Source organism: Patella vulgata, chromosome 1, assembly GCF_932274485.2.
Source record: "Patella vulgata chromosome 1, xgPatVulg1.2, whole genome shotgun sequence".
NCBI classification, from domain to species: domain Eukaryota; kingdom Metazoa; phylum Mollusca; class Gastropoda; family Patellidae; genus Patella; species Patella vulgata.
In genome coordinates this window covers 5,238,166-5,260,594 of record NC_065879.2, presented here as the reverse complement: position 1 = coordinate 5,260,594, position 22,429 = coordinate 5,238,166, and the positions used below count along the sequence as shown (strand labels likewise).

The 22,429-nt window shown below is 37.5% G+C and overlaps 1 protein-coding gene and 1 long non-coding RNA gene across 2 annotated transcripts; both read left to right on the top strand.

Annotated features, from left to right (window-relative positions):
• The first annotated feature begins 7,986 nt into the window (after positions 1–7,986).
• On the top strand, positions 7,987–12,668 carry LOC126815594 (uncharacterized). The gene is made up of 6 exons (XR_007677996.1): positions 7,987–8,054; positions 9,083–9,181; positions 9,880–10,096; positions 10,552–10,718; positions 11,201–11,369; positions 12,569–12,668. It is a non-coding gene; the product is annotated as an uncharacterized LOC126815594 (long non-coding RNA).
• Positions 12,669–13,969: 1,301 nt separating this feature from the next.
• LOC126813360 (lysosomal alpha-glucosidase) lies at positions 13,970–22,429 on the top strand. Its single transcript, XM_050539143.2, has 7 exons — positions 13,970–14,083; positions 14,355–14,480; positions 15,020–15,151; positions 16,558–16,692; positions 17,616–17,735; positions 19,130–19,214; positions 22,422–22,429. The coding sequence occupies exons 1-7, from the start codon at positions 14,042–14,044 to the stop codon at positions 22,427–22,429; spliced, it is 648 nt and encodes a 215-aa protein (XP_050395100.2). The 5' UTR covers positions 13,970–14,041.

Here is a 22,429-nt window from a genome sequence, read left to right as displayed (position 1 = left end):
TGTTACGGTTCGACGTGCGTCAATAGCAAAAAAAACTGAAATTTTGGAATATAAACATATATATATTCGAATAAACAATTGTAACCTCTTGAAGGCCATAATCCAGGAAGTTGCGCTCCAATATGCGCTAATATCAAAAGTAACCGAGATCTTCGGGATATTAACATATCTTTTTACGTTTACAATAGCTGTGACCTCCAGGGGTTTCACAACCTTGGTATAACATACTTTTACTCTGTTTTATGAGAGAAGGGAGGGGGGGGGCAAATCGTTCGGTTATAAACATGTATTTCAAGTGTCACCAAAATCGGATAAAAACTGTTTGACCTCTAGAGGGTTCACAATTTTGGTATAACATTCTTTCACACTACGTGTATTAGCGTACGGCGAGTGGTCATTTTGTCGGACAGTGTCGGTCAGATTTACACGCAATTCGCGCTCAACCGCCATTATAGTGTTATGGTGATATTTTTGAACTGATTCTCTAGAATTATAAACATGCATTTCAAGTTTCGTCAATATCGGATAAAAATTGTGACCTGTAGTCGAGTGTCCACAAACAAAATCTGACGTTCAGGCGGACAGTAGCCATGACAATATACGTACATATGAGAAGAATTAAATGTGGGTGTCTTACACTGAATACGGTAAATAACTAGGATACGTTCTAAAAATAAATCCGCTAGGCTCACCTGCCTATTAAATCAATATTTTATTCAAAAAATTGAACAACAGGCAATGGTAGGGTGCACTTCTCTACACATCTATCAATTATTACAGCCGTAAAAAATCTATTGTTGACGATTCTGAATAGCAGTAACATTTAGCTTATTGGTTATTACAGCAGCTTTAGAAATTACGTTCGTTTTATTGTTTAAATTGCTTTATCATTAACTGTACCGTTAAGAGCCACATCTTTTGGTTAAGTACAAATAATATCTCTGAATCACTTTCGTTAGCGGGAACATGATACTAGCAGTACATTTTACTTTTACAAGTTTCTTAAAGCAATTGTTGAGCTGGCTAACGTGCGTGTTTCTAAATTCAATTTCTTGTTCCAGTTTTCGGTCATGTTTCGTAAAAAGGTAGTCTTGATTATCCCAACCTGTCAATCATACGTAGAATGGTCGGTACACTGGTTAAGCGAGACTTATTTCAAAACAAGGGCACGTAACCTATCTTTTACTCAAAAGTGTCTGGATGTTATGGACGAGACTTGGAACCAGTTTCAGTCTATTATTTATAGATGATTAAATGGTCATAGCTTATTAAGTACAACATGATCGTTTATTTAGTGACTATAATTGTATGAAACTGATTTAAGGCTTTGTATATATATAAATATTGTGGCGTAATTGTCGAGATATTTGGAGATATTTATTTATGGTGGGTCACCAATGGCCTATATAAGTTCTCTCCAAACATATAAAATAGTTAAAACTTATGTTTACAATACAATGGTGGACATATGTACAGGCAGTGAGTTACAAACATATATACATTTTTTGGAGTGTAATTTTAAGTTTTAAATGTTAAAGTGTTAAAATCTCTTGCTGTCTTTTACGTATTTTTGCACTCTTTCAAATATGTTGAAATTGGTATTATCTGAAAGAGCGAGGTTGCCATATAAGATCAGGTCAATTGTAACATTTTGATTAAGGTGGTGTAGATTATTTTTGAAGATTGTTCTTGGGGCAGAGTATGCTGGACATATGAAAAAATAATGGTAATTATCTTCGTCTGTAGAATTACACCTAGGGCACACTTTTGTTTCACTAATAAAATGGTAGAATAAGTGATTATCTAAGTTACTAGCTTTATTTCTTAATTGACAGGGGATAATATTCTCTTTCCTCTATAAAAATATAGTAGTGGTCTAATTAAAGGATACACACGTGAAAAGCCCAATTTGAATGTACTTAACGTTTGTGAGGTTTTAATATTTTCAGGTAAGCGGCTCCAAAGTTTAATTGTGCAGGGAAAGAAACTATTAGAATATGAACTGGTTTTACAAAATGGTAGATTGGGGTTCAGATTTTCATTACTGAAGCTTATAATTTGATACAGACGGTTCAATTTTTTTAAAGGCTTCAGATAGATAAGTGGGACTTAGGTTATTCAATATTTTGTATAAATAAATTAATTTCTGTTTTATTCTGCTATTAGACAATGATTTTCCAACCAAGCCCTTTGTATAAATTGTTTTATTATTCTACCTGCTTCAGTTTGAACACTTTGAAAAGTTATCCCATACAATATCGGCATATTCTAAAATTGGGCGAATAAAAAGCCACCTGCCTGTTAAATCAATATTTGTTTTTATTCAGGAGACTTTATTTCATTTAGTTAACGCCTATAAGGGCTAACCCGGGTGTTGCTCCGAGTGATAACTAGTACTTGCTTTTAAAGCAGTGTAGTATATGCGGGGAAGCCATCAACCATATCGTCGCCATTGCTTATGATATCAATTTATGTTGAACGCGGATTTCACATCGCGGCAAGATTATCCCCCGTGATAACACCGATAGACCCCATTTTTCAGGCAACCGATAGCTTTCAAAGAACTCTTTTATTGACTCCCCTTGGCAGTTGGAATTCGATATAAGAGTCTTCATTAGTCCAGTCGAAGCGGAACAGTAGTGTAATATACAGAACAGTAGTATAATATACAGAACAGTAGTGTAATAGGGTATATGCCTGTTTTGTCGATTACCGTAAAGTGTGCGATTTTGTGATTTTGACAAATCCTATGGTATAAGCTCAGTCAAGAAGAAATAAGGTGTAAAATACTAACTATAATTAGGTCATTGTATGATAAGGTTATATGTAATGCAAAACTTAATGTTGATATTTCTGATTATTTTGAATGTAAGACTGGCCTATTTCAAGGTGAGGTGTTGTCACCCTTGCTACATCAACGCTTGTGAGAGGCGCAATGAAATGAAATGGGGTTTAACGTCCTACTGTTCTGCTATGAGGGAAATTTTGCTCGGACAGCGGCACTACGGCCTACTCTTATATCGAATTCCAACTGTCCAGGGATCTTTTACGTGCACGCTAATGTGTACACGGGACCTCGGTTTTTCGTCCCATCCGAACGACTAGATAGCTGTCCTTGCCATGCCATCCATCCTGCATCACAACTCATTAATAGATTTAGTGAATAAATTTACACTCCTATCTACAGACGATTGCTGAACATAATATATGAAGAGCCCCGTGGAAGAGCGATCTAAGTCACTTTTTCAATGAACCCCAGTTAATGGAAGCCATGTGGTAGCAAATTGTATCAACTTTCTGTGGAACAATCAATTGCAGGTAAAAAAGATCGGAGTCACATCGAACCAAGGCCCTTCTGAAATGGCCTTCCGGACAAATACAAGTTCATCGTATTTATTTGACCTTAATTTGGCTTTAAAGTGGAAGTCAGTTGTTTGACTTGTAATTATGATTCGTATTAAACATCATTTTGAAGTTGTAATTAAACCCACTCGTTGTTCTGTTCGCGTCAAGCATTCTCGTCCAAAAGTAATTGAATGTCATCAGATAAGAGAAAAATAGAAATAGTCTTTACATTCCCTTGTTTTTATTCATTCTATATTTAATAAAACATGGTAATGCACGGACGTTTTCTATTTTTCTTTCGTGTTCTCTTATCTAGTGGCAGTCAATTCTTTTTATGAATTGTCAGATATCCTCTCACAGTCTCGCACAACAACTTTTGTTCTTCGAAGGAATTATTAGTGAGCAGAAATTCGCCCATGTATCTGTTATCACTCGTCAATTAGTCACAGAGGGATAACTCATGTTTTCTTTTTGCGTTCGTCGCTTCCGATTGTTAACAGCTTTATTACGCATCTATCGTAGCAATGATCCCTGTGTTAAAATTATATTTGGAACGTGTTTAACCAGTTCTATCACATATGTGATACTGGCTGACACCACTATTGTCCTTTAATACAATAAAAGTATTATGAACATTTTTTACAATAGAACACAATTTAGCTATACCAGTTTTTACATAAATTACTAGCCCACCATCTCTACCGGTTTCTCTGAAGAATTTAAAGAGCTTGTAACCAGAAACAGCAAAATTATTAGTTTCACGAATCCAACACTCGTAGAGCACAATGATGTCATACCGTGTTAATTTAATAAAATCAATATCCATCAGTTTCCGAGAGAGAGAGAAAGAGAGAGAGAGATAGAGAGAGAGAGATGGGTTTAACGTCCACTCGAAACAAACTAGGTCATTTCGGGACTAACATGTTTCAATTTTATTTCAATAATTCGCTTACGCGAAGGGGTCTTTAGCAGGCGCCCCTACTCCATGTCACGTACAACCGTGGAAAGGAAACCCCGCCAGTTGATTCGGATCCCTCCTCCCCAGTTTCCTAGAAAGTCCTTTCCCCACATTCCACGACACGACGAAGCCCTCCTATGCGATATCAATTGGCTTCCCATTAGATGAAGTCGCGCTATAGTTTCGTTTCTTTCCTGGTTGGTAGAATCGGGTTGTGTCTTCCCACGGGCGATACTGATTTGCCTCCAAAGGTACAGCGGTGTTAGAAGCAGTTTGATGTTGTCCTCTATCCCCCAGGCTGTACTCTCTGCCGTCAATAAAAAAAATTGTCACATCCGTACTTACACTGCAGTATCTCCAAATTAGGACTTAGAATCTCCTAATTAGGACTTGGTATCTCCTAAAATAGGACTTAATATCTCCTAATTAGGACTTCGTATCCTACAGGATAAGCAACGCTGACGACCAGAGCGGCTGTTTATAAACGGGATTTTATCCCGACGTTTCAGTTCTGAGCTCCCCCCACCCCCACCCCGCATTGGCCTTTCTCGGCCAATGCGGGGGGGGGGGGGGGCTCAGAACTTTCTCCTTCATCGGACTTTTCTGACGTGGTTCGCCCTTGTCACTGGCTCAGCATCGGGGGCCTGGCACGATGGGACGAAACACTAAGGTCCTGTGTACACATTGGTGTGCACGTAAAATATCCATTGGCTGTTGGAATTCGATATAAAAGTAGGCCGTAGTGCCGCTGTCCGGGCAAAATATCCCTCATAGCACACTGTATGCAGGGCTGCCGACAACCAGTATCGCAGCGCAATTTGCGATACATATTTTGTCCGTTGCTAACCAAAAATTAAAATCTAACGTTGAATAAAATTTTATAAACAAAACTGAATTCTCCGTGTGACATTTTCTTCTCGAACTACCCAGACACAATACTATATAACACATAACTCTATGAAAAGGGACTATTAAACCGGAAATAGGGAATCAAGTAGTACCACTCACGTTGCGAGACATCAAGTAATTATATCATATTCATTTTGAAAGAAATAAATCCAATGTATCCCCGACGTATTGTAAATAAAATATAAAAAACTAAATACATGTTAACGTATTGTAAAATGATAAATCAAAGTAAAAATTCCCGTAAAACATTATTGTTTATATCGTGTGTGTCTAGTTAATCGAGGTGTGTCCGATTGAAGAAAAATAGTAATACTCGATAAAAAGCGAGTCTCGTATAATATCTCTGTCATAGATGACTGCCTTAACACGTGCTGTCACAGCACGCGGTGTGAATCATTGGCTGAATGGCGCGTGCATTGTTTACATAAGACATAACTGCTTCGGAGAGAATGCTGCATTTTAGTCATTTTAATACCCATTTACACTAAATCGGAAATAATTTTTAACTACAAATACGTCAAACGCCTTTATTTATTTTTCCAATATATACAAAAAATGTTTTAGAATTTAATTTGTCGCAGGAAAAAAGTTAATATTTCTAGCTCATTAAGCCGCATCAATGTCATCCTTATCAGTGATTGTCGCGGCCAAGCAAATATTCACTCCGCATCAATGTCATCCTTATCAGTGATTGTCGCGGCCAAGCAAATATTCACTGCGGATCAGTGTGGATAAAAAGCAGACGAAATTGTTTTCTAACGAAGATTTCTTACGTAACAAAAAAATAACAATTAAAATGAGTGGGGCTTCGGAAGTCACTGTCAAGAATTGGCTTCAGACATAAGACCTAACTAAATTTCTACATCACATTCACAAACTGTCACAAGTACTTGTGGCAGTGCTAAAAAATCTAAGAATAGTCAGAATGGAATCTAATCATATTTGTTATGAATTAAAGTAATATCTTGTTATTTAGGTGTTTTACATTGAAACTGAAAAACTGCTAATCAATTTTTAAATTTGCTAATCAAATTTGGCGAAATTGGACTTTTTGATTAGCAGTCTGTGAAAAATTACCGAAAGCCCTGACTCTATGGCGTATACCCATCTTCCTTAACCCAGTTGTATTAGAACAGCAATACATTAAACCGCATTTCATTTTATCTAGTTTATTCAGGTGATTACGTATGTAGGTCACGTTAAGCAATATTATGTGCCTACCGTAGACATTAACATAAATGTACCGTACATGCTACCCATGAACCTGAATAGAAATTATAATCCTAAATCAAATTTAAAAAATCTAAATTTATTACTAAATCAGCACTGCATTCATATTGGAATGATTCGCCAGAAGTAATAAATTTACTAGGTTCCAGATTAAACATTGACAAGAAATGTTAAACATACATTATGCAAGAGCTTGATCTGCCTATTGCAGACCTTTCTTTAGCCCTGAAATTTTATCTAAATTATTAATTAGACATTAATTAACTTATCCAGACCAACTCTCGATGTCACCGCTCGCCTGCGATGTTTATTTACTAGATTAGGATCCGATTTGCTGCTCAACTTTCATTCATGATTAAATCATGAAATGGATAATCGAGACTATGGTTTTTTTTTATTGTATTGTACCAACTTTAGTGATGATGATCGAGGATAGGCTGAAAATTCAATCGCTAAATTCTCGGTTCAGAGTGAAATTTTCAGCAAATTTCCCCTTACATTATGTAGTTTTTAACTATTATAGTGAGAACTGCCAGCTCTTTTTCTAATCTCCCATAATATATCTTTTTAACTGCCCCGCATTTAGTTATATTTTTTTAGGAAAAGTAAGGTAAAGAGATATGACTATCAACATATACTACAACTCGTTTGGGACGTAGAACATATATTTTAACAACTTTTCATATTAACTCGATATGAATGTATCAAATCTACTTCTGTTGTTAATAATATTTAGTCTTCAGGCCAATTTTGTATATTTATCTGTGAGTCATGATAGGTAAGTAGACCATGTTTATAGATAATTACATAGATTACATGAATTAATCGACAAAATTGGATTTACTTGCCTGTGAACATATTCGGTTTGCAAGTACCGAAACTTGTGCCTGCCACCCCTACCTTAACCCATCCTAAAGGGCATAAACGGATAGCTTATAATGCCATTGATTTTATGGGTCGTGTACTATTCATTAGTTTGCAGTATTTGTTTAAAAGCATCCAATAAGGTTAACAAGTAAATTTGCATAACTTTGCTTTCGTATCTATTAAAGCTGCAATTTCATATTTTTAAGCTATATTTTTAAAATTTATTAAAATAAAGCCTTAAAATAGATGGTATCCATGTTAAAGAATACCTTGTTAAAGAATAATCCTATTAATCCTATAATTCACTATTGCCAGCTGAGAAATTGGCAAAAATATCATTCTCAACTTCAAATTCAAACGTTTGAAGATAGCTACTCCATGGTGGAGAATAGAAAACAAGGGAGGTAATTGTGTTATTATTTCCGGTGTAAATAAGCTTTAAGTGTGAGAATGACACCTATGATCGTATAATAGTGAGTTGACAACCTATTGTGCAAAAGATATAGAAATAATTATGTTTTGACTTTCTTAGAAAATATGAAATTGTTACTTTAAAGTGGGGTTTTCATGTATGTTAGATTGATTTGGACATCAAATACACCCAGTTTATGGCTACAAATATATATGACATCCAGTCAAACGGATAATGTCGATTTTAGCCCGATATATTTCATTTCAGAGACGCACGTGACTATGATTGTGGTGAGGATGACGAAAGTGATAGTCAAACTTGTCAAATGAGAAGGTAACTCTATTCGTATGCCTGGCCTCAAACTATAGTATCCCCCCCACCAATCCCCTTCACCCCCTACCCCCCCCCCCCCATTGACGTGTATGTTAATCCCCTGGCTTATAACATGGCTTTGAACATCTTAATCTTTATAACCACAAACAGGGAGCTACGGTGGCTAAGTGGGTAAGACGCTGGCTCGCTAGCCTGGATGTCGCGGGTTCGATCCCTGCAGGGGTTCAGCGAGGAGGGCCTGACAAGGGCAGCTGTCTAGTCGTTCGGATGGAACGCAAAACCGAGGTCCCGTATATACATTGGCGTGCACGTAAAAGATCCCTTGGCAGTTGAAATTCGATATAAAAGTACGTCGTAGCGCCGCTGTCCGGGCATGATTTCTCTCATAAAACACAGTATGGCGTAAGCCCGTCTTCTTTGGCCCATTCGGAGCAGAACTGTAGAACGTTAAATCCCATTTCATTTCATTTATAACCACAAACAATCAATCATCTGATAAAATTGTTATGGGAGGGGGGGGGGGGCGTTTCGACAGTTTGCTATAGGCTCTGGTATCATTTTTGTATGTGATTTCCCTAATTCCTGTATGTCTACTTTCTGGTAATTACGCATCAAATCATGACTATTCAAAAAAAAACCTGGCATAAATGGTCTACTTCCATTCTAGAACCAGAGGTCATAAAGCATGCCTTGAAAAACGGGGAGAAAGTGGGGGCCAATAACACCTGAGAACTGCTATAAACAGAGGGGGGGGCGAATAGTTAGCGCGTGTCCATTGTGTCATAAGGTCTATCATTGAGTCAACTGGTATGGTTTCGATTTCCCGGTTCTACGTGGCAAGGAGTAGGGTCACCTGTCCAACCTCGTGGGTCTTCTCCAGGTCATCTGGTTTCCTCCCGCTGCTACAGACCCCTACCTAGTTTGTGTTGAGTGGACGTTAAACCGCCTTTCTCGCTATAAATAGAGGCATTACATTCAAATGTGTCAATTATAAAAACATCAAGAATTTAAAATATTATTCTTTTCAGTCGTCCAAACGAAGATCATAAATCGCCGCTTCCACAAGATCCACTAATTGACTGTCACCCAGATAAGAAGGCCAACAAAGATTCCTGTCTAGCTAGAGGGTAAGTGTTAACTTATCATAAGGTCGGTCATTGGGTCAACTGTCGTGGTTTCGATTCCACAGTTGTACGTGACAAGGAGTAGGGTTGCTTATCTAACCTCGTGGGTTTTCTCCGGGTCCTCCGGTGGTTTCCTCTCACCGGTAAAGACCCCTACGCACAAGCGAATTATTGAAATAAAATTGAACCATGTGTTAGTCCAGAAATGACCTAGTTTGTATCGGATGGACGTTAAACCTCTCGCTCTCTCTTTAATCCCAAAAGTTGTTAATGTGGTCGTATATTATAACAACCCGGTCCGTCCACACGTACTTGCTTGTCATCACTCTAGAAGACTTCTTAAACTTTCAGGGAGCTTGTATTATGACAAGAACAGTAGGACGTTATACCCCATTCATTTCATTTTCATTTGTATTATAACAAGACCTGGATCCCTATTTCTTTTCGTCAAAATTTGATTAATATTTATTTTCGTCCAACCTTTCCGCCAATCTTGTAAAGGTCCTTTTTTTCTTCAAATTTATACGAAGCATTGATGTCATGCGAGGTTGAATCCTTACAGGTTGTGGATGTGATAGAAGCTAAAATCTATTTTGGGAGACACAGCTATGCGTGGCTAGCTTTTATGGGTTTTTTTATACAAAATCGAATTGAGGTAACATAATATCAGTGGTTTAACAGCTTCGTTGCTCATATTCTAGGTGTTTGTGGAACGAGGACAATGATGCGACAAATGCACCGCCTTGCATCTACGCAGAAGGTCATGGCTACTTAGTAACAGGGGAGACAACTCACACTAGCAATGGACTACAAGCGGAAGTAGAAAGAATAAAGACACCTAAGATATATGATAGTGAAATCTATGACAGACTTGATGTTACTGTGGAATATCAAACAGAATCAAGATTAAGAATAAAGGTCAGAAATTGACTTTTGGATTGACAAACATCCTAATTGAACGCTTTCCAAAATCATTCTGCAGGAAGTTGGCGTAGGGGGGCTGACGAAGACAGCTGTTTAGTCGTCCGGATGGGACGAAAGACCGAGATCCCATGTATACATTGGCTTGCACGTAAAAGTTCCCTTGGCAGGTAAATTTCAACTTTAGTCCCGCTGCTCATAGAATTATAGACTAGAATATGAAGGACTAAAATGACGTCACGGATTGTTTATTGGCGGAAAGCTACGACTGCTCACGAAGTACAGTGGAAATCTGTTACGTTGAAATTTACCTGTGGCAGGTAACACTGACATTCGGAATCGTCTTATACTTATGAAAAGAATATCTTACATAATTACTTGCATTATTTAAAAAAATTATGAAACTTTTCCGGTGACCTTTAAATTATTGTTTCGTTCATATATATTTTCAGGTTGCACCAGTGGGAGTGAAGAGGTATGAAGTTCCCAAAGAGGCAGTCGATATACGTTCGCCTGAAATCCCTCCACCTGGCGACAGACAGTTATACGATGTAACATTGGTTGAAGGGAAACCCCAGTTTGGTATTATCGTAAAAAGAAAAGGCGAATCTGTAGCAGTGTAGGTTAATTTGTATGGTTTAATGGTCAAGAGCGAGACATTAAGTAATATATTGATACTGCACGAGGCGTTAGCCGAGTGTTGTTTAAATATATTACACAATGTCTTTAGCTAGAGACCATTAAACAATTTAAAATACAGACACTATCCCGCACGTGCTTTTCAATGAAATACGTCACACGAGTCCAATATTTCGTCTTGTATAGATAATATACGATTGCCCGTACATTATTGAAAATAATGGTACGCCAATATCAAAGGATGACGTCACATCTGTATTTTAAACTATTTTAACATCTATGTATAATATAAACGGCGGATAATGAATAGTGCACCGCGCATGTATACTGTCAGTCATTGAAATCTAAAATCCGAATCGCTCAGTAGCTCAGTGACATCCGTTTATAGTATTGATAAATGAAATGAAATGGGGTTTAACGTCCTATGTTATAGCATTTATTAATTATTAACTTGTATTTCAGATTTTCCACAGATCTTCCTGGAATGACCTACTCTGATCAGTTTTTACAAATAACAACTCGTCTACCCTCTGATAATCTGTATGGGTTTGGTGAACATAATCATCGTAGATTTCGTCATGATATGAACTGGAAAACCTGGAGTATATTTACAAGAAGTATTGGTCCAATTGTGAGTTATTTAATACAATTAACACGCGAGTCCAACATAGTGTACCAATGACACAGTGTCCGGTGGACGGACGTTTCGGCCAGTGGACATTGCGGCCTAGGACGTTTCGGTCAATTTTACAAAAATGATTTTAAAGCATTTAAAGAAACACCACGTCCAGAAACTTGCAGAGGCCGAAATGTCCACTGGCCGAAACGTCCAACATTCCACTGTCCGTACCATTTATCGAAATAATGATAGGCTAAATCAGTACTAATCAGAACCTAGTTCCGTACTTTCAGTTGGGTCATTCGCGTGAAATATGATTAAAACACAGATCCTATTTCGTTTGGTTTTTTTGTTTTTTTTTGACAGTTCAAAATTTCGTTTTATTTGTCTGTACTACACTAGGATCTGGAAGAGTTGTTATATAACCTGCGGTTTGGATAGCGTGATGGATTAGCCAATGAAACCATCTGTTACGGCTACTTCTTGGCGTGCGATGCGCGGAACTTTGGGTAAACCACTAGAAACGTCAACGCTGATTGATTAATCAATGTCTGGCGTCATAGGGTCAGAAGCCGCTCGTACGACCCCTGACGCCACCTCCCAATACAACTGGTCAGATCTTGATGTAGTTTAGGCCATCGAAAGTATAAAAAACGAAACGAAATATAGACCTGTATTTTAATTGATTCGCGTGGTAATTATGTTATGTTCTGGTGCGTGCTTGTGTATTATTATGTAAGAATTAGACAAATTGCTAAAATAACTCAAAAATAGAAAATAAAAGATGAATGTATTGAAAAAATTACTCTATTATGTGCGTAATTTTCCAATCTACTTACATTCGGAGAGTTGATTATGGGCTTACCATGTCAAAAATGTTTAAATAATAATTTATGTAACATTTGAAGCCAGATAAAAGATCTGAAAAGGCGTAGATTTAGGCCTAAATCTATTTGTTAAGGCCAGCTAAATTTTTTTATCAAGGTCGCTGAGATGTAAATAAGGTTAGCTCACGTGATTGTTGGCGAGATTGTAGGTTAGGGTCAGGGTAAGCATTGGGGCTAGTTCCAGGTTTAGTCTAGGGTTGGGATTAGCGCTAGCCCTGCTTACATCTCGTGACCTATGACGGAAAATTGAGGTGACCTTATCATTTAGCGCTAATCGTAGATTTAGCTCTTACATAATGCATCTTTAATTTTGTTTTAATCTAGGGGCCTGATAACCTATACGGGGCTCATCCAGTTTATATGAACATAGAAGATGACGGAAGGGCGTCTGTTGTGTTACTAAAAAACAGCAATGCTATGGGTAAAACATGTTTTAGTATCTAATAGTTAGCACGTGAGCGCTGTATCATAAGGTCTGTCATTGAGTCAACTGGCATGGTTTCGATTCCCCGGTTGTACGTGACAAGGAGTGGGATCACCTGTGCAATCTCGTGGTTTTCTCTGGGTTGCCCGGTTTCCTCCAACTGCTAAAGACAGTATTTTTGAAATACAGTTGAACCATATGTTATTCTCTCTAATAGGAAATCTCGTAAGGCTGGCTTAACATTCTTTATGCACCAACTACTTCTTCAAGACATTTCAGTTATAGAATTCTATAAGGCATTCTCTCTTTCACTTATAAATGTCTCAATCAACTAGCACCATCTTGTCTGTCTGATCTTTTAATCAGAGGTGGACCCGCTCTTCACCTGGGGTCCTTCTTATTGAGCCAGCGCGACCGTTCCTCCAGGTGACGAACGGCAACCGTGCCTTCGCTAATGCTGCCACTCGATTATGGAACTATCTCCCTCTTTCTATTTGCAATGCCTCATCCCTGGACTCCTTCAAAAAACACCTCAAAACACGTCTTTTCCAAAAGCACTACACTGAATGATCCACTTACACTACTGTTGCTGTTATATTTACTTTGTTTTTATGTCGTATTATATGTTTTATGTCGTTTTTATGTCGTATTATATGTGTTATGTCGTCGTATTATATGTTTTTATATCATAGTATATGTTAGTATATGTTTTCATCTCATATTATATGTTTTCATGTTATATTATATGTTTTCATGTCATGGGGGGTTGGATGGCTGAATGGTTAGCACGTGCGTGCTGTATCATAAAGTCCGTCATTGAGTCAACTGGCGGGGTTTCGATTTCCCGGTTGTACGTGACAAGGAGTAGGGTCGCCTGTCCAACCTCGTGGGTTTTCTCCGGGTCCTCCGGTTTCCTCCCACTGCTAAAGACCCGTACGCGCAAGCGAATTATGGAAATAAAATTGAACCATATGTTAGTCCCGAAATGACCTAGTTTGTGTCGAGTGGACGTTTAACCCCATTTCTCTCTCTCTCTCATATTATATGTTTTCATCTCATATTATATGTTAGTATATGTTTTTATATCATATTATATGTTAGTATATGTTTTCATTTCATATTATATGTTAGTATATGTTTTTATATCATATTATATGTTTTTATATGTTTTATGTCATATTATATGTTTTTATATCATATTATATGAGATTGTTTATATGATGTAATGCGTATAATAAGAAATAATTATTACATATATTATTATTATATTAAGTATTTTCAATATGGCGATTTCAGATATTGCGTTACAACCAAGTCCTAATCCTGCTATAACATATCGTGTTATTGGTGGTATTCTGGATTTCTATATATTTATGGGACCAAGTCCTGAACAGGCTGTACAACAATATATACAGGTGGGCTCATACTTTAACTTTAGACTTTACATTTCGGTAAACGGCGTTATTTTGTAAACACGTTTAACATTCTGTACCTTTCAGTATTTTGTTAGGTTATAAATGATTCTCTGCCTATTTGCATATAACCCTTATTTTATATTTTGACATTCGATAAAACAGCATTATGTTTTAAATACCTTTGACATTCTGTGCCATTCTGTATTTTGTTATTAATGATTCCCTGTCTATTTGCATATAACCCGTATTTTCTATTAACATATTACTATAGGCTATAGGACGACCTGTAATGCCACCACATTGGTCTTTAGGATATCATCTATGTAGATGGGGATATAAAGATTTAGAAGATATGAAGATGGTGATCAACAGAACCAGAGCTGCTGGTATACCTTATGTAAGTTTATTATCTTTCTCCGAAAGTAGTCAAGGAAAGGACAAAAAGGGCTTCGTCCGTCCTTCCGGGGCGTATGGCCTACTCTTACATCGAATTCCAATGTATACACGGGACCTCGGTTTTCCATACAATCCGAACGACTAGTCAGTTGTCCTTGTCAGGCCCTCCGTCCTGCACACCCGAAAGGAGAAACCATGCCGGAAAATTCGCATGAACTTTCAAGGCCAGTGTTGTCAACCATGAAATTGTATTGTGATATGTAACGGTTGTGTAATATCTTAAAACCGAACTTTTTAATCAAATATACAACTGATTGAATACAGTTCTAGCTGTGTTTCAGTGAAGATTTTTACCATGAGTACTAAATAATGTTCTCTGTTTTTGTTTATGGATTAATGTGTTGTGAATGTTGTAATTGTATATTAGTTGTACTTATGTAAAGCGCCCGAAAGTAGCGGCGCTATATAAATTAATTATCATTATTATTATTATTATTACTATTATTAATATCATTATTATTATTATTATTATTATTTCAGGATGGTCAATGGGTAGATATAGAATATATGTATAAGCATTATGATTTTACTTATGACAGAAAAGATTGGGTCGCTCTACCAGAAGTTGTTGAAGATTTACATGAAAATAACCAACGATTTATTGTTATCATTGTAAGTTATACTTTTTTACATTTTTCATGAACGCCCAAGATATTTTATGATATGTTCGTTTTCTTTCAATAAAACTAGGTGTATATAATTAAAACACGGTTGACCACCGGTTTCTAGCTTTTTATGGTGGCTGATAGAGAAAGAGAGAGAAATGGGGTTTAACGTCCACTCGACACAAACTAGGTCATTTCGGGACTAACACATGGTTCAATTTTATTTCAATAATTCGCTTGCGCGTAGGGGTCTTTAGCAGTGGGAGGAAACCGGAGGACCCGGAGAAAACCCACGAGGTTGGACAGGCATGGTGGCTGATTGGTATCATGTCGTGATGTCGTGATGTCGCCCTTCTTAAAAGGGAATATGTTGAAAAGTTCAGTCAACTTACTTCACTTACTGTGTAGCCTCGATTGTCATTGCTACCGTCGTTACGGTAATAAACGAAGTCTCGTTTTATCCGTTTTTACGTTAAATTATCAACCGCAAAACGTGTTTGAATCTACTTAAAATCGGAGCCATACGTTGGCATCGGGAGTTGATTATGGTTTTGGTAAGTTAATTAACGTCTAATTAATAATATATTTAAGATTTAAGGGTAAAGAAAGGCCTGCAATAGGCAGATTTAGCTCTTACATAAAGTATGTTTAAATTAAATTCACATCCTGGTATTAACAAGGATTCATATGAAACTTTCGTTCTGGATTAACCAGGATACCGATTAACCAGAATACCGATGTTGGTACTAACAGAACTATAATTTAGAACCTGAAGTAAATAGTCTGTTTGGAATGTACCCTAATGAAAATGTGTATTGTTTGTATTTAATGTGCCATAATGAAGATGTGTATTGTTTATATGTGTATTGTTTGTATTTAATGTGCCATAATGAATATGTGTATTGTTTGTATTTGTATTGTTTGTAATTAATGTACCCTAATGAAAATGTGTATTGTTTATATTTAATGTGCCAAAATAAATATGAATTGTTTGTATTTGTATTGTTTGTAATTAATGTACCATAATGAAAATGTTTTTTGTTTGTATTTGTATTGTTTGTATTTAATGTACCATAATGAAGATGTGTATTATTTGTATTTGTTTTGTTTGTAATTAATGTACCATAATTGAAGATGTGTATTGTCTGTATTTGTATTGTTTGTATTTAATGTGCCATAATGAAGATGTGTATTGTTTATATGTGTATTGTTTGTATTTAATGTACCATAATGAAGATGTGTATTGTTTATATGTGTATTGTTTGTATTTAATGTACCATAATGAAGATGTGTATTGTTTGTATTTGTATTGTTTGTATTTAATGTGCCTTGATGAAGATGTCTATTGTTTGTATTTAATGTAGTATAATGAATATGATTTAACATACTATAATGTTTATGTTTTTTTATTAGGATCCAGGAATTGGTGCCGATAGAACTATAATAGAAGAAGCTGTTATAAATAGTCCAGGTTATAATATGTTTGATGATGGTGTACAGCAAGATATATTTATTAAGAATGAATCTGATCAAGTATTAATAGGAGAGGTAACGAATGGTAGAAATTTTCAGTTCACAAAAAGAAATTATTTATGTTTTTAAAGACACTTTTTTAGGGGAGTGGAGGGGGTGCGGGGGATTTCCAAAGATTCAAGCAGTTCCGTGGTCCCTGTACTTGCTATGACTGAAACTAATAAAACATAGTTAAGTTAGGAGCTGAACAATGTTATGTAAAAAGTAATTCAAATGATTTAGCCGATATATGATTGGATTCCAACCAGAGGCATAAAGATGGCAGTTTGACATCAACAGAAAATAACATAATATTTAATTGGCCTACCACTTCCGGTTTTGGTGTAATGCTACTTCCGGTTCATAACAAAACCCATGCTACGCTAAGTCAACCGCTAGTAACATAATATTTAAATGGTCATACCTCTGATCGATATGAATAATATTTATACTAATATAATTTTATTAAGAGCAGGTCTCCTTTTAATTGTATATCTTCATACTCACCCTTTCATTCTATAGCTTATTGCCATTTAATTGATGTCCCGTAGATATACGAACACCGCCACCACATAAACAAGTTAACATAAGTTTACCTTAAATTTACTTACTGAAATCAGTTTTCTATGTCCACACGACACAAACTATGTCATTTCGGGACCAACATATGGTTCAATTCTATTTCAATAATTCGCTTGTGGGTAGGGGTCTTTAGCAGTGGGAGGAAACCAGAAGACATGGAGAAACCCTACGAGGTTGAACAGACGACCCTACTCCTTGTCACGTACAAGCGGGGAATCAAAACCACGCCAGTTGAATCAATGACAAAAAGCTTGTGATACAGCGCGCACGCGCTAACCATTCGCCCCACCCTTCACGAATAAGACCCCCCCCCCCCCATACTTTATTTAAATTAACTATTTGTTTTACACAAACCAATCTGTTATTAAAACCTACAGGTGTGGCCAGGTGTGACAGCTTTTCCAGATTTCACAAATCCTAAAACACAAGATTGGTGGTTGAAATGGATGAATTTTTTATACCACGAAGAAAATATTAAATATGACGCATTATGGATTGTAAGTAATGGTTTCAACAGTTATTTAATTAGTGAAACAATTAAAGTCCACATTTTTTAAAACCTGTACCGTATTACCTGAATGTATAATATCATATATAAATAAAGTGAAAGTAGGTAAATTTCTATTCATCATTATCCATTATTTCACACTGTGGTTTCCCCTTGTCAGGACCTGGCACGGACAGGCGTCTCGGTTGTCAGTTGTCGAGAAAAAAACGGGGTCTACCCCATAGTTAGCGAGCCAGCGCCCTACCGACTGAGCCACCACGAACACGGTTCCCGGTTTGGTGAAGACAAATGAAAATGAAAAATGGGGTTTAACGTCCTACTGTTCTGCTCGGACTGGGTTAATGAAGACGGGCATACATAGGCGTACGCCCCCCCCCCACCCCATTTTGGGCAACAAATGTTGGGAAAATTTGGGCACACAATTGTACTTTGTAAAAGTTGTATAAAATAATATTGCGCTCTTGAATGTGTCCAATTTAACAGCGAATTTATTATTATGTAACATACTAAGAACCTAACTACATTTTTTGGGCACCAACCAACACCGCCCCTCCCCCCAGTCAAAAATTTCCCCGTACGCCTATGCGGGCATACGCCATAAAGTGTGCTATGAGGTAAATTTTGCCCGGGCAGTGACACCATGGCCTACTCTTATATTGAATTCCAAGGGATCTTTTACGTGTATGTCAATGTATACACCGGACCTCGGTTTTTCGTCCTATCTGAACGACTAGACAACTGCCCTGGTCCTACATCACTGACAAGGGGAAACCACGTCGGAAAATCCAGATAAACTTTCTCGGCCAATGCAGGGATCGAACACTCGACCTCCGGGCTAGCGAGCCAACGTATTACCCACTTAGCCACCGTGGCTCCACCATTATTTTACACTGTGGTTTCCCTGGTTAGGACTTGGCACGGAAAAGCGTCTCGTTTTCAGTTGTCTAGGAAAACCGGGGTCCATTCCATAGTTAGCGAGCCAGTGCCTTACGTACTGAGTCGCCACGAACACGTTTCCCGGTTTGGTGAAAACAATAGGGTTAGGGGGAGAGGTCAAGTCTCCACATAAGCACTGACCTAGAATGATGTAAATTTGGTTCGTGATATTTCCTAGTTTTATTAAAAATACATGCAATACATTAGAATAATATACAAAGTTGGTTACGCGGTTTTTTAGTGTTGGTGGCACTGGTGGTCTTCCTTCAGTGCCGCTTGTGGTATTCTGGTATTTTGGTTTCTAAAGAAAAAAGAATAAATTTGAGGCTCTCAATTTGAGCGCTAGTCCTGTTTACATTTCGTGACCTGTGGCGAAAAATTGAGCTGGCCTTATCATTTAGTACTAAACTTGATGTATATATAAACTAAATCATAATATTTAATTAGGATATGAACGAACCGGCTAGCTTTGTTCATGGTTCAACAGAAGGATGTAAACGCACCAGATGGAATTATCCGCCATATACGCCACGTAAGTTCTGTCAAACATCATTTTGTATTTTTCGAATAATTTCTAATTTTAAACGGCTTGGTCCGTGATAAAATATACCTAAATGGATTTTCTACTAATTATTATGACCGGTGGATAATCTTTCCAGTCGAATACAATCCGATTAAAACATTTATAGGTGGGTTCTCTCCGGGTCCCCCGGTTTCCTTTCACTGCTAAAGACCCCTACGCGCAAACGAATTATCAAAATAAAAATTCAACCATGTTAGTCCCGAAATGACCTAGTCTGTGTCGATAACAGTGGGGAAACCGAAGGACCGCAGTAAACCCACTGCTGGACAGGCAACCCTACTCCCTGTCGCGTACAATTTGGGAATTGAAACCACGCCATTTGACCCACGGCCACACCTTATGATACAGCGCGCCCGTGCTAACCATGGGCAGTAGATAATCTCCCGGTTCGAATAAAATCGGATTAGGGTGGCTGGGTGGCCGAAACCACGCCAGTTGACCCAATGCCAGACCTTATGATACAGCGCGCACGTCCTAACCGTGGGCAGTAGATCATCTCTTGGCTCGAATAAAATCGGATTGGGGGGGGGGGGTGGCGAAACCATACCAGTAGACCCAATACCAGACTTTATGACCTAAAACGCGCGGTTCACATGTTCGGCCATCCATCCCTACCCCAACCCCTCTCCCTCATACAATGTGATGTGAATAATATCAATGTTTCAGATGTAGCCGGTTCTGAAGTTGACGGTAAAATATATGAAAGAACTATCTGTATGGACAATATACAACACTGGGGTCGTCATTATGATGTTCACAATTTATATGGCCATAGTGAAGCCATACAAACATACAAGTAAGTTTACATTTTAGATTACCATACTGAAACCATCCAAACATACAAGTAAGTTCACAGTTTAGATGGCCAATCTGAAGTCATCTATAGTGAAACCATCCAAACATACAAGTAAGTTCATAGTTAGATTGTCATACTGAAGCCATCCATAGTGAAACCATCCAAACATACAAGTAAGTTCACATTTTAGATGGCCATACTGAAGCCATCCATTGTATACTGAAGCCATCCATTGTGAAGCCATCCAAACATACAAGTAAGTTCACAGTTTAGATGGCCATACTGAAGCCATCCATTGTGAAGCCATTCAAACATACACGTAAGTTCACATTTTAGATGGCCATACTCCTTGTCACATACAACCTGGGAATCGATACCACGCCAGTTGAACCATGTGTTAGCCCCGAAATGACCTAGCCTGTGTCGAGTGGACGTTAAACCATTGCGCGTAGGGGTCTTTAGCAGTGGGAGGAAACCGGAGGACCCGGAGAAAACCCACGAGGTTGGACAGGCGATCCTATTCCTTGTCACGTACAACCGGGGAATCGAAACCACGCCAGTTGACTAAATGACAGACATTGTGATGCAGCGCGCACATGCTAACCATTCGACCACACACATCCACTAAAATTGGAAGCAAGCAGTCCCAGCCGTTGCATGAAGTTACAATATTATACAATACACTAAATGTTCTGGTCGTCTAGAAACATTTTAAGTCTTACAAGCCCCCACATTCCTTAAATGCAATCTGGGAGTATAAATTAATTGGTAAACTGGATAACGTATGTTTATCGTAAGGTACGTTATTGGGAGAGAGGCCATGTGAATGATGCGAATAATGCTTAAACATACATTATGCAAGAGCTAAATCTTCCTAATGCAGGTCTTTCTTTAGGCCTGACATTATGTTATATAAACTATTAATTAGACATTAATTAACTTATCGAAACCATAATCAACTCTTGATGTTATCTTATGTGCCGGATTTTCACTGGATTTGAATCCGATCTGCAGCTCAACGCTCATTGATGATTAAATCCAAAAATGAATAATCGAGACTATGTTTTTTATCGTACCGACTTAAGTAATGATGATCGAGGCTAGGCTTAAAATTCAAAGGCTAATATCTCGGTTCAGAGTGGAGAAATTTGACATTTTCAGCATATTCCCTTTACATTTTCTAGCTTTTAACTATCATAGTGAAAACAGTCGACTCTTTATGTAATATCTCATAATGTATCTTTAAGCTGTTAGAATTTCTAAATCAAAAATGAAATGAAATGAAATGGGGTTTAACGTCCTACTGTTCTGCTCCTATGCTGGGCTAATGAAGACGGGCATACGCCATACAGTGTACTATGAGGGAAATTTTGCCCGGACAGCGGCACTATCGCCTACTCTTATATCGAATTCCAACTGCCAAGGGATCTTTTACGTGCATTCCAATGTATACACGGGACCTCGGTTTTTCGTCTCATCCGAAGGACTAGACAGCTGTCCTTGTCAGGCCCTCCGTCCTGCATCATTGACAAGGGGGAACCCCGCCGGAAAATCTGGATGAATGTTCTCGGCCAATGCAGGTATCGAAAACCCGACCTCCAGGTTAGTGAGCTAGCGTTTTACCCACTTAGCCAATTTCTAAATCAATATGTGTACATAACCCTTTTTATAATTAATGGCTGACTGATGTCAACAGATGTTTCTGGTTTGCTTAGACGGGCTCGTTGTCGCCTTAAAGATGTATTATGTAAGAGCTAAATCTGTCTATTGCAGGCCTTTCATTAGGCTTCAAATATTATATAAACTATTATATAGACATTTATTCACATCATAAGTCTATAAGCAATTCTCTAGATCATCGGATGGCTGGGATGTAAACGGACTGGAACACGGCCGTCATTTAATGACTTAATTTAAAAATGGAGAATCGAAGCTAAGTCTCGAATAATAAGTACCATCGTTACGACAATAATTAATCTGTGCCACATCTGATCAAAATTTCAAACAATGATAACTTCGTTCAGAATAAAGTAATTTGAATGTAATTTTCAATAGATTAATTTTGAACTTTTATAGCAAGAACACGTCCAGCTCTTTATCTAAATCTTATATAATGTATCTTTTATATAACCATTATAGCATTAACAACCAGCTCTTTATCTAAATCTTACATAATGCATCTTTATCTGTTTATTTTCTAGTTCTTTGTTGATGCAATCGCCGTATCAACGACCATGGTAAATATGCCACTAAATGGATGGGTGATAATCATTGAATTTTTTTTTTTTAGTATCTCGATCTTGATAATTATATAGGTGCTCTTTTGGCAGTTTATTTTGTCATTGGTTATTTGCTTGCAGTGCCCTGA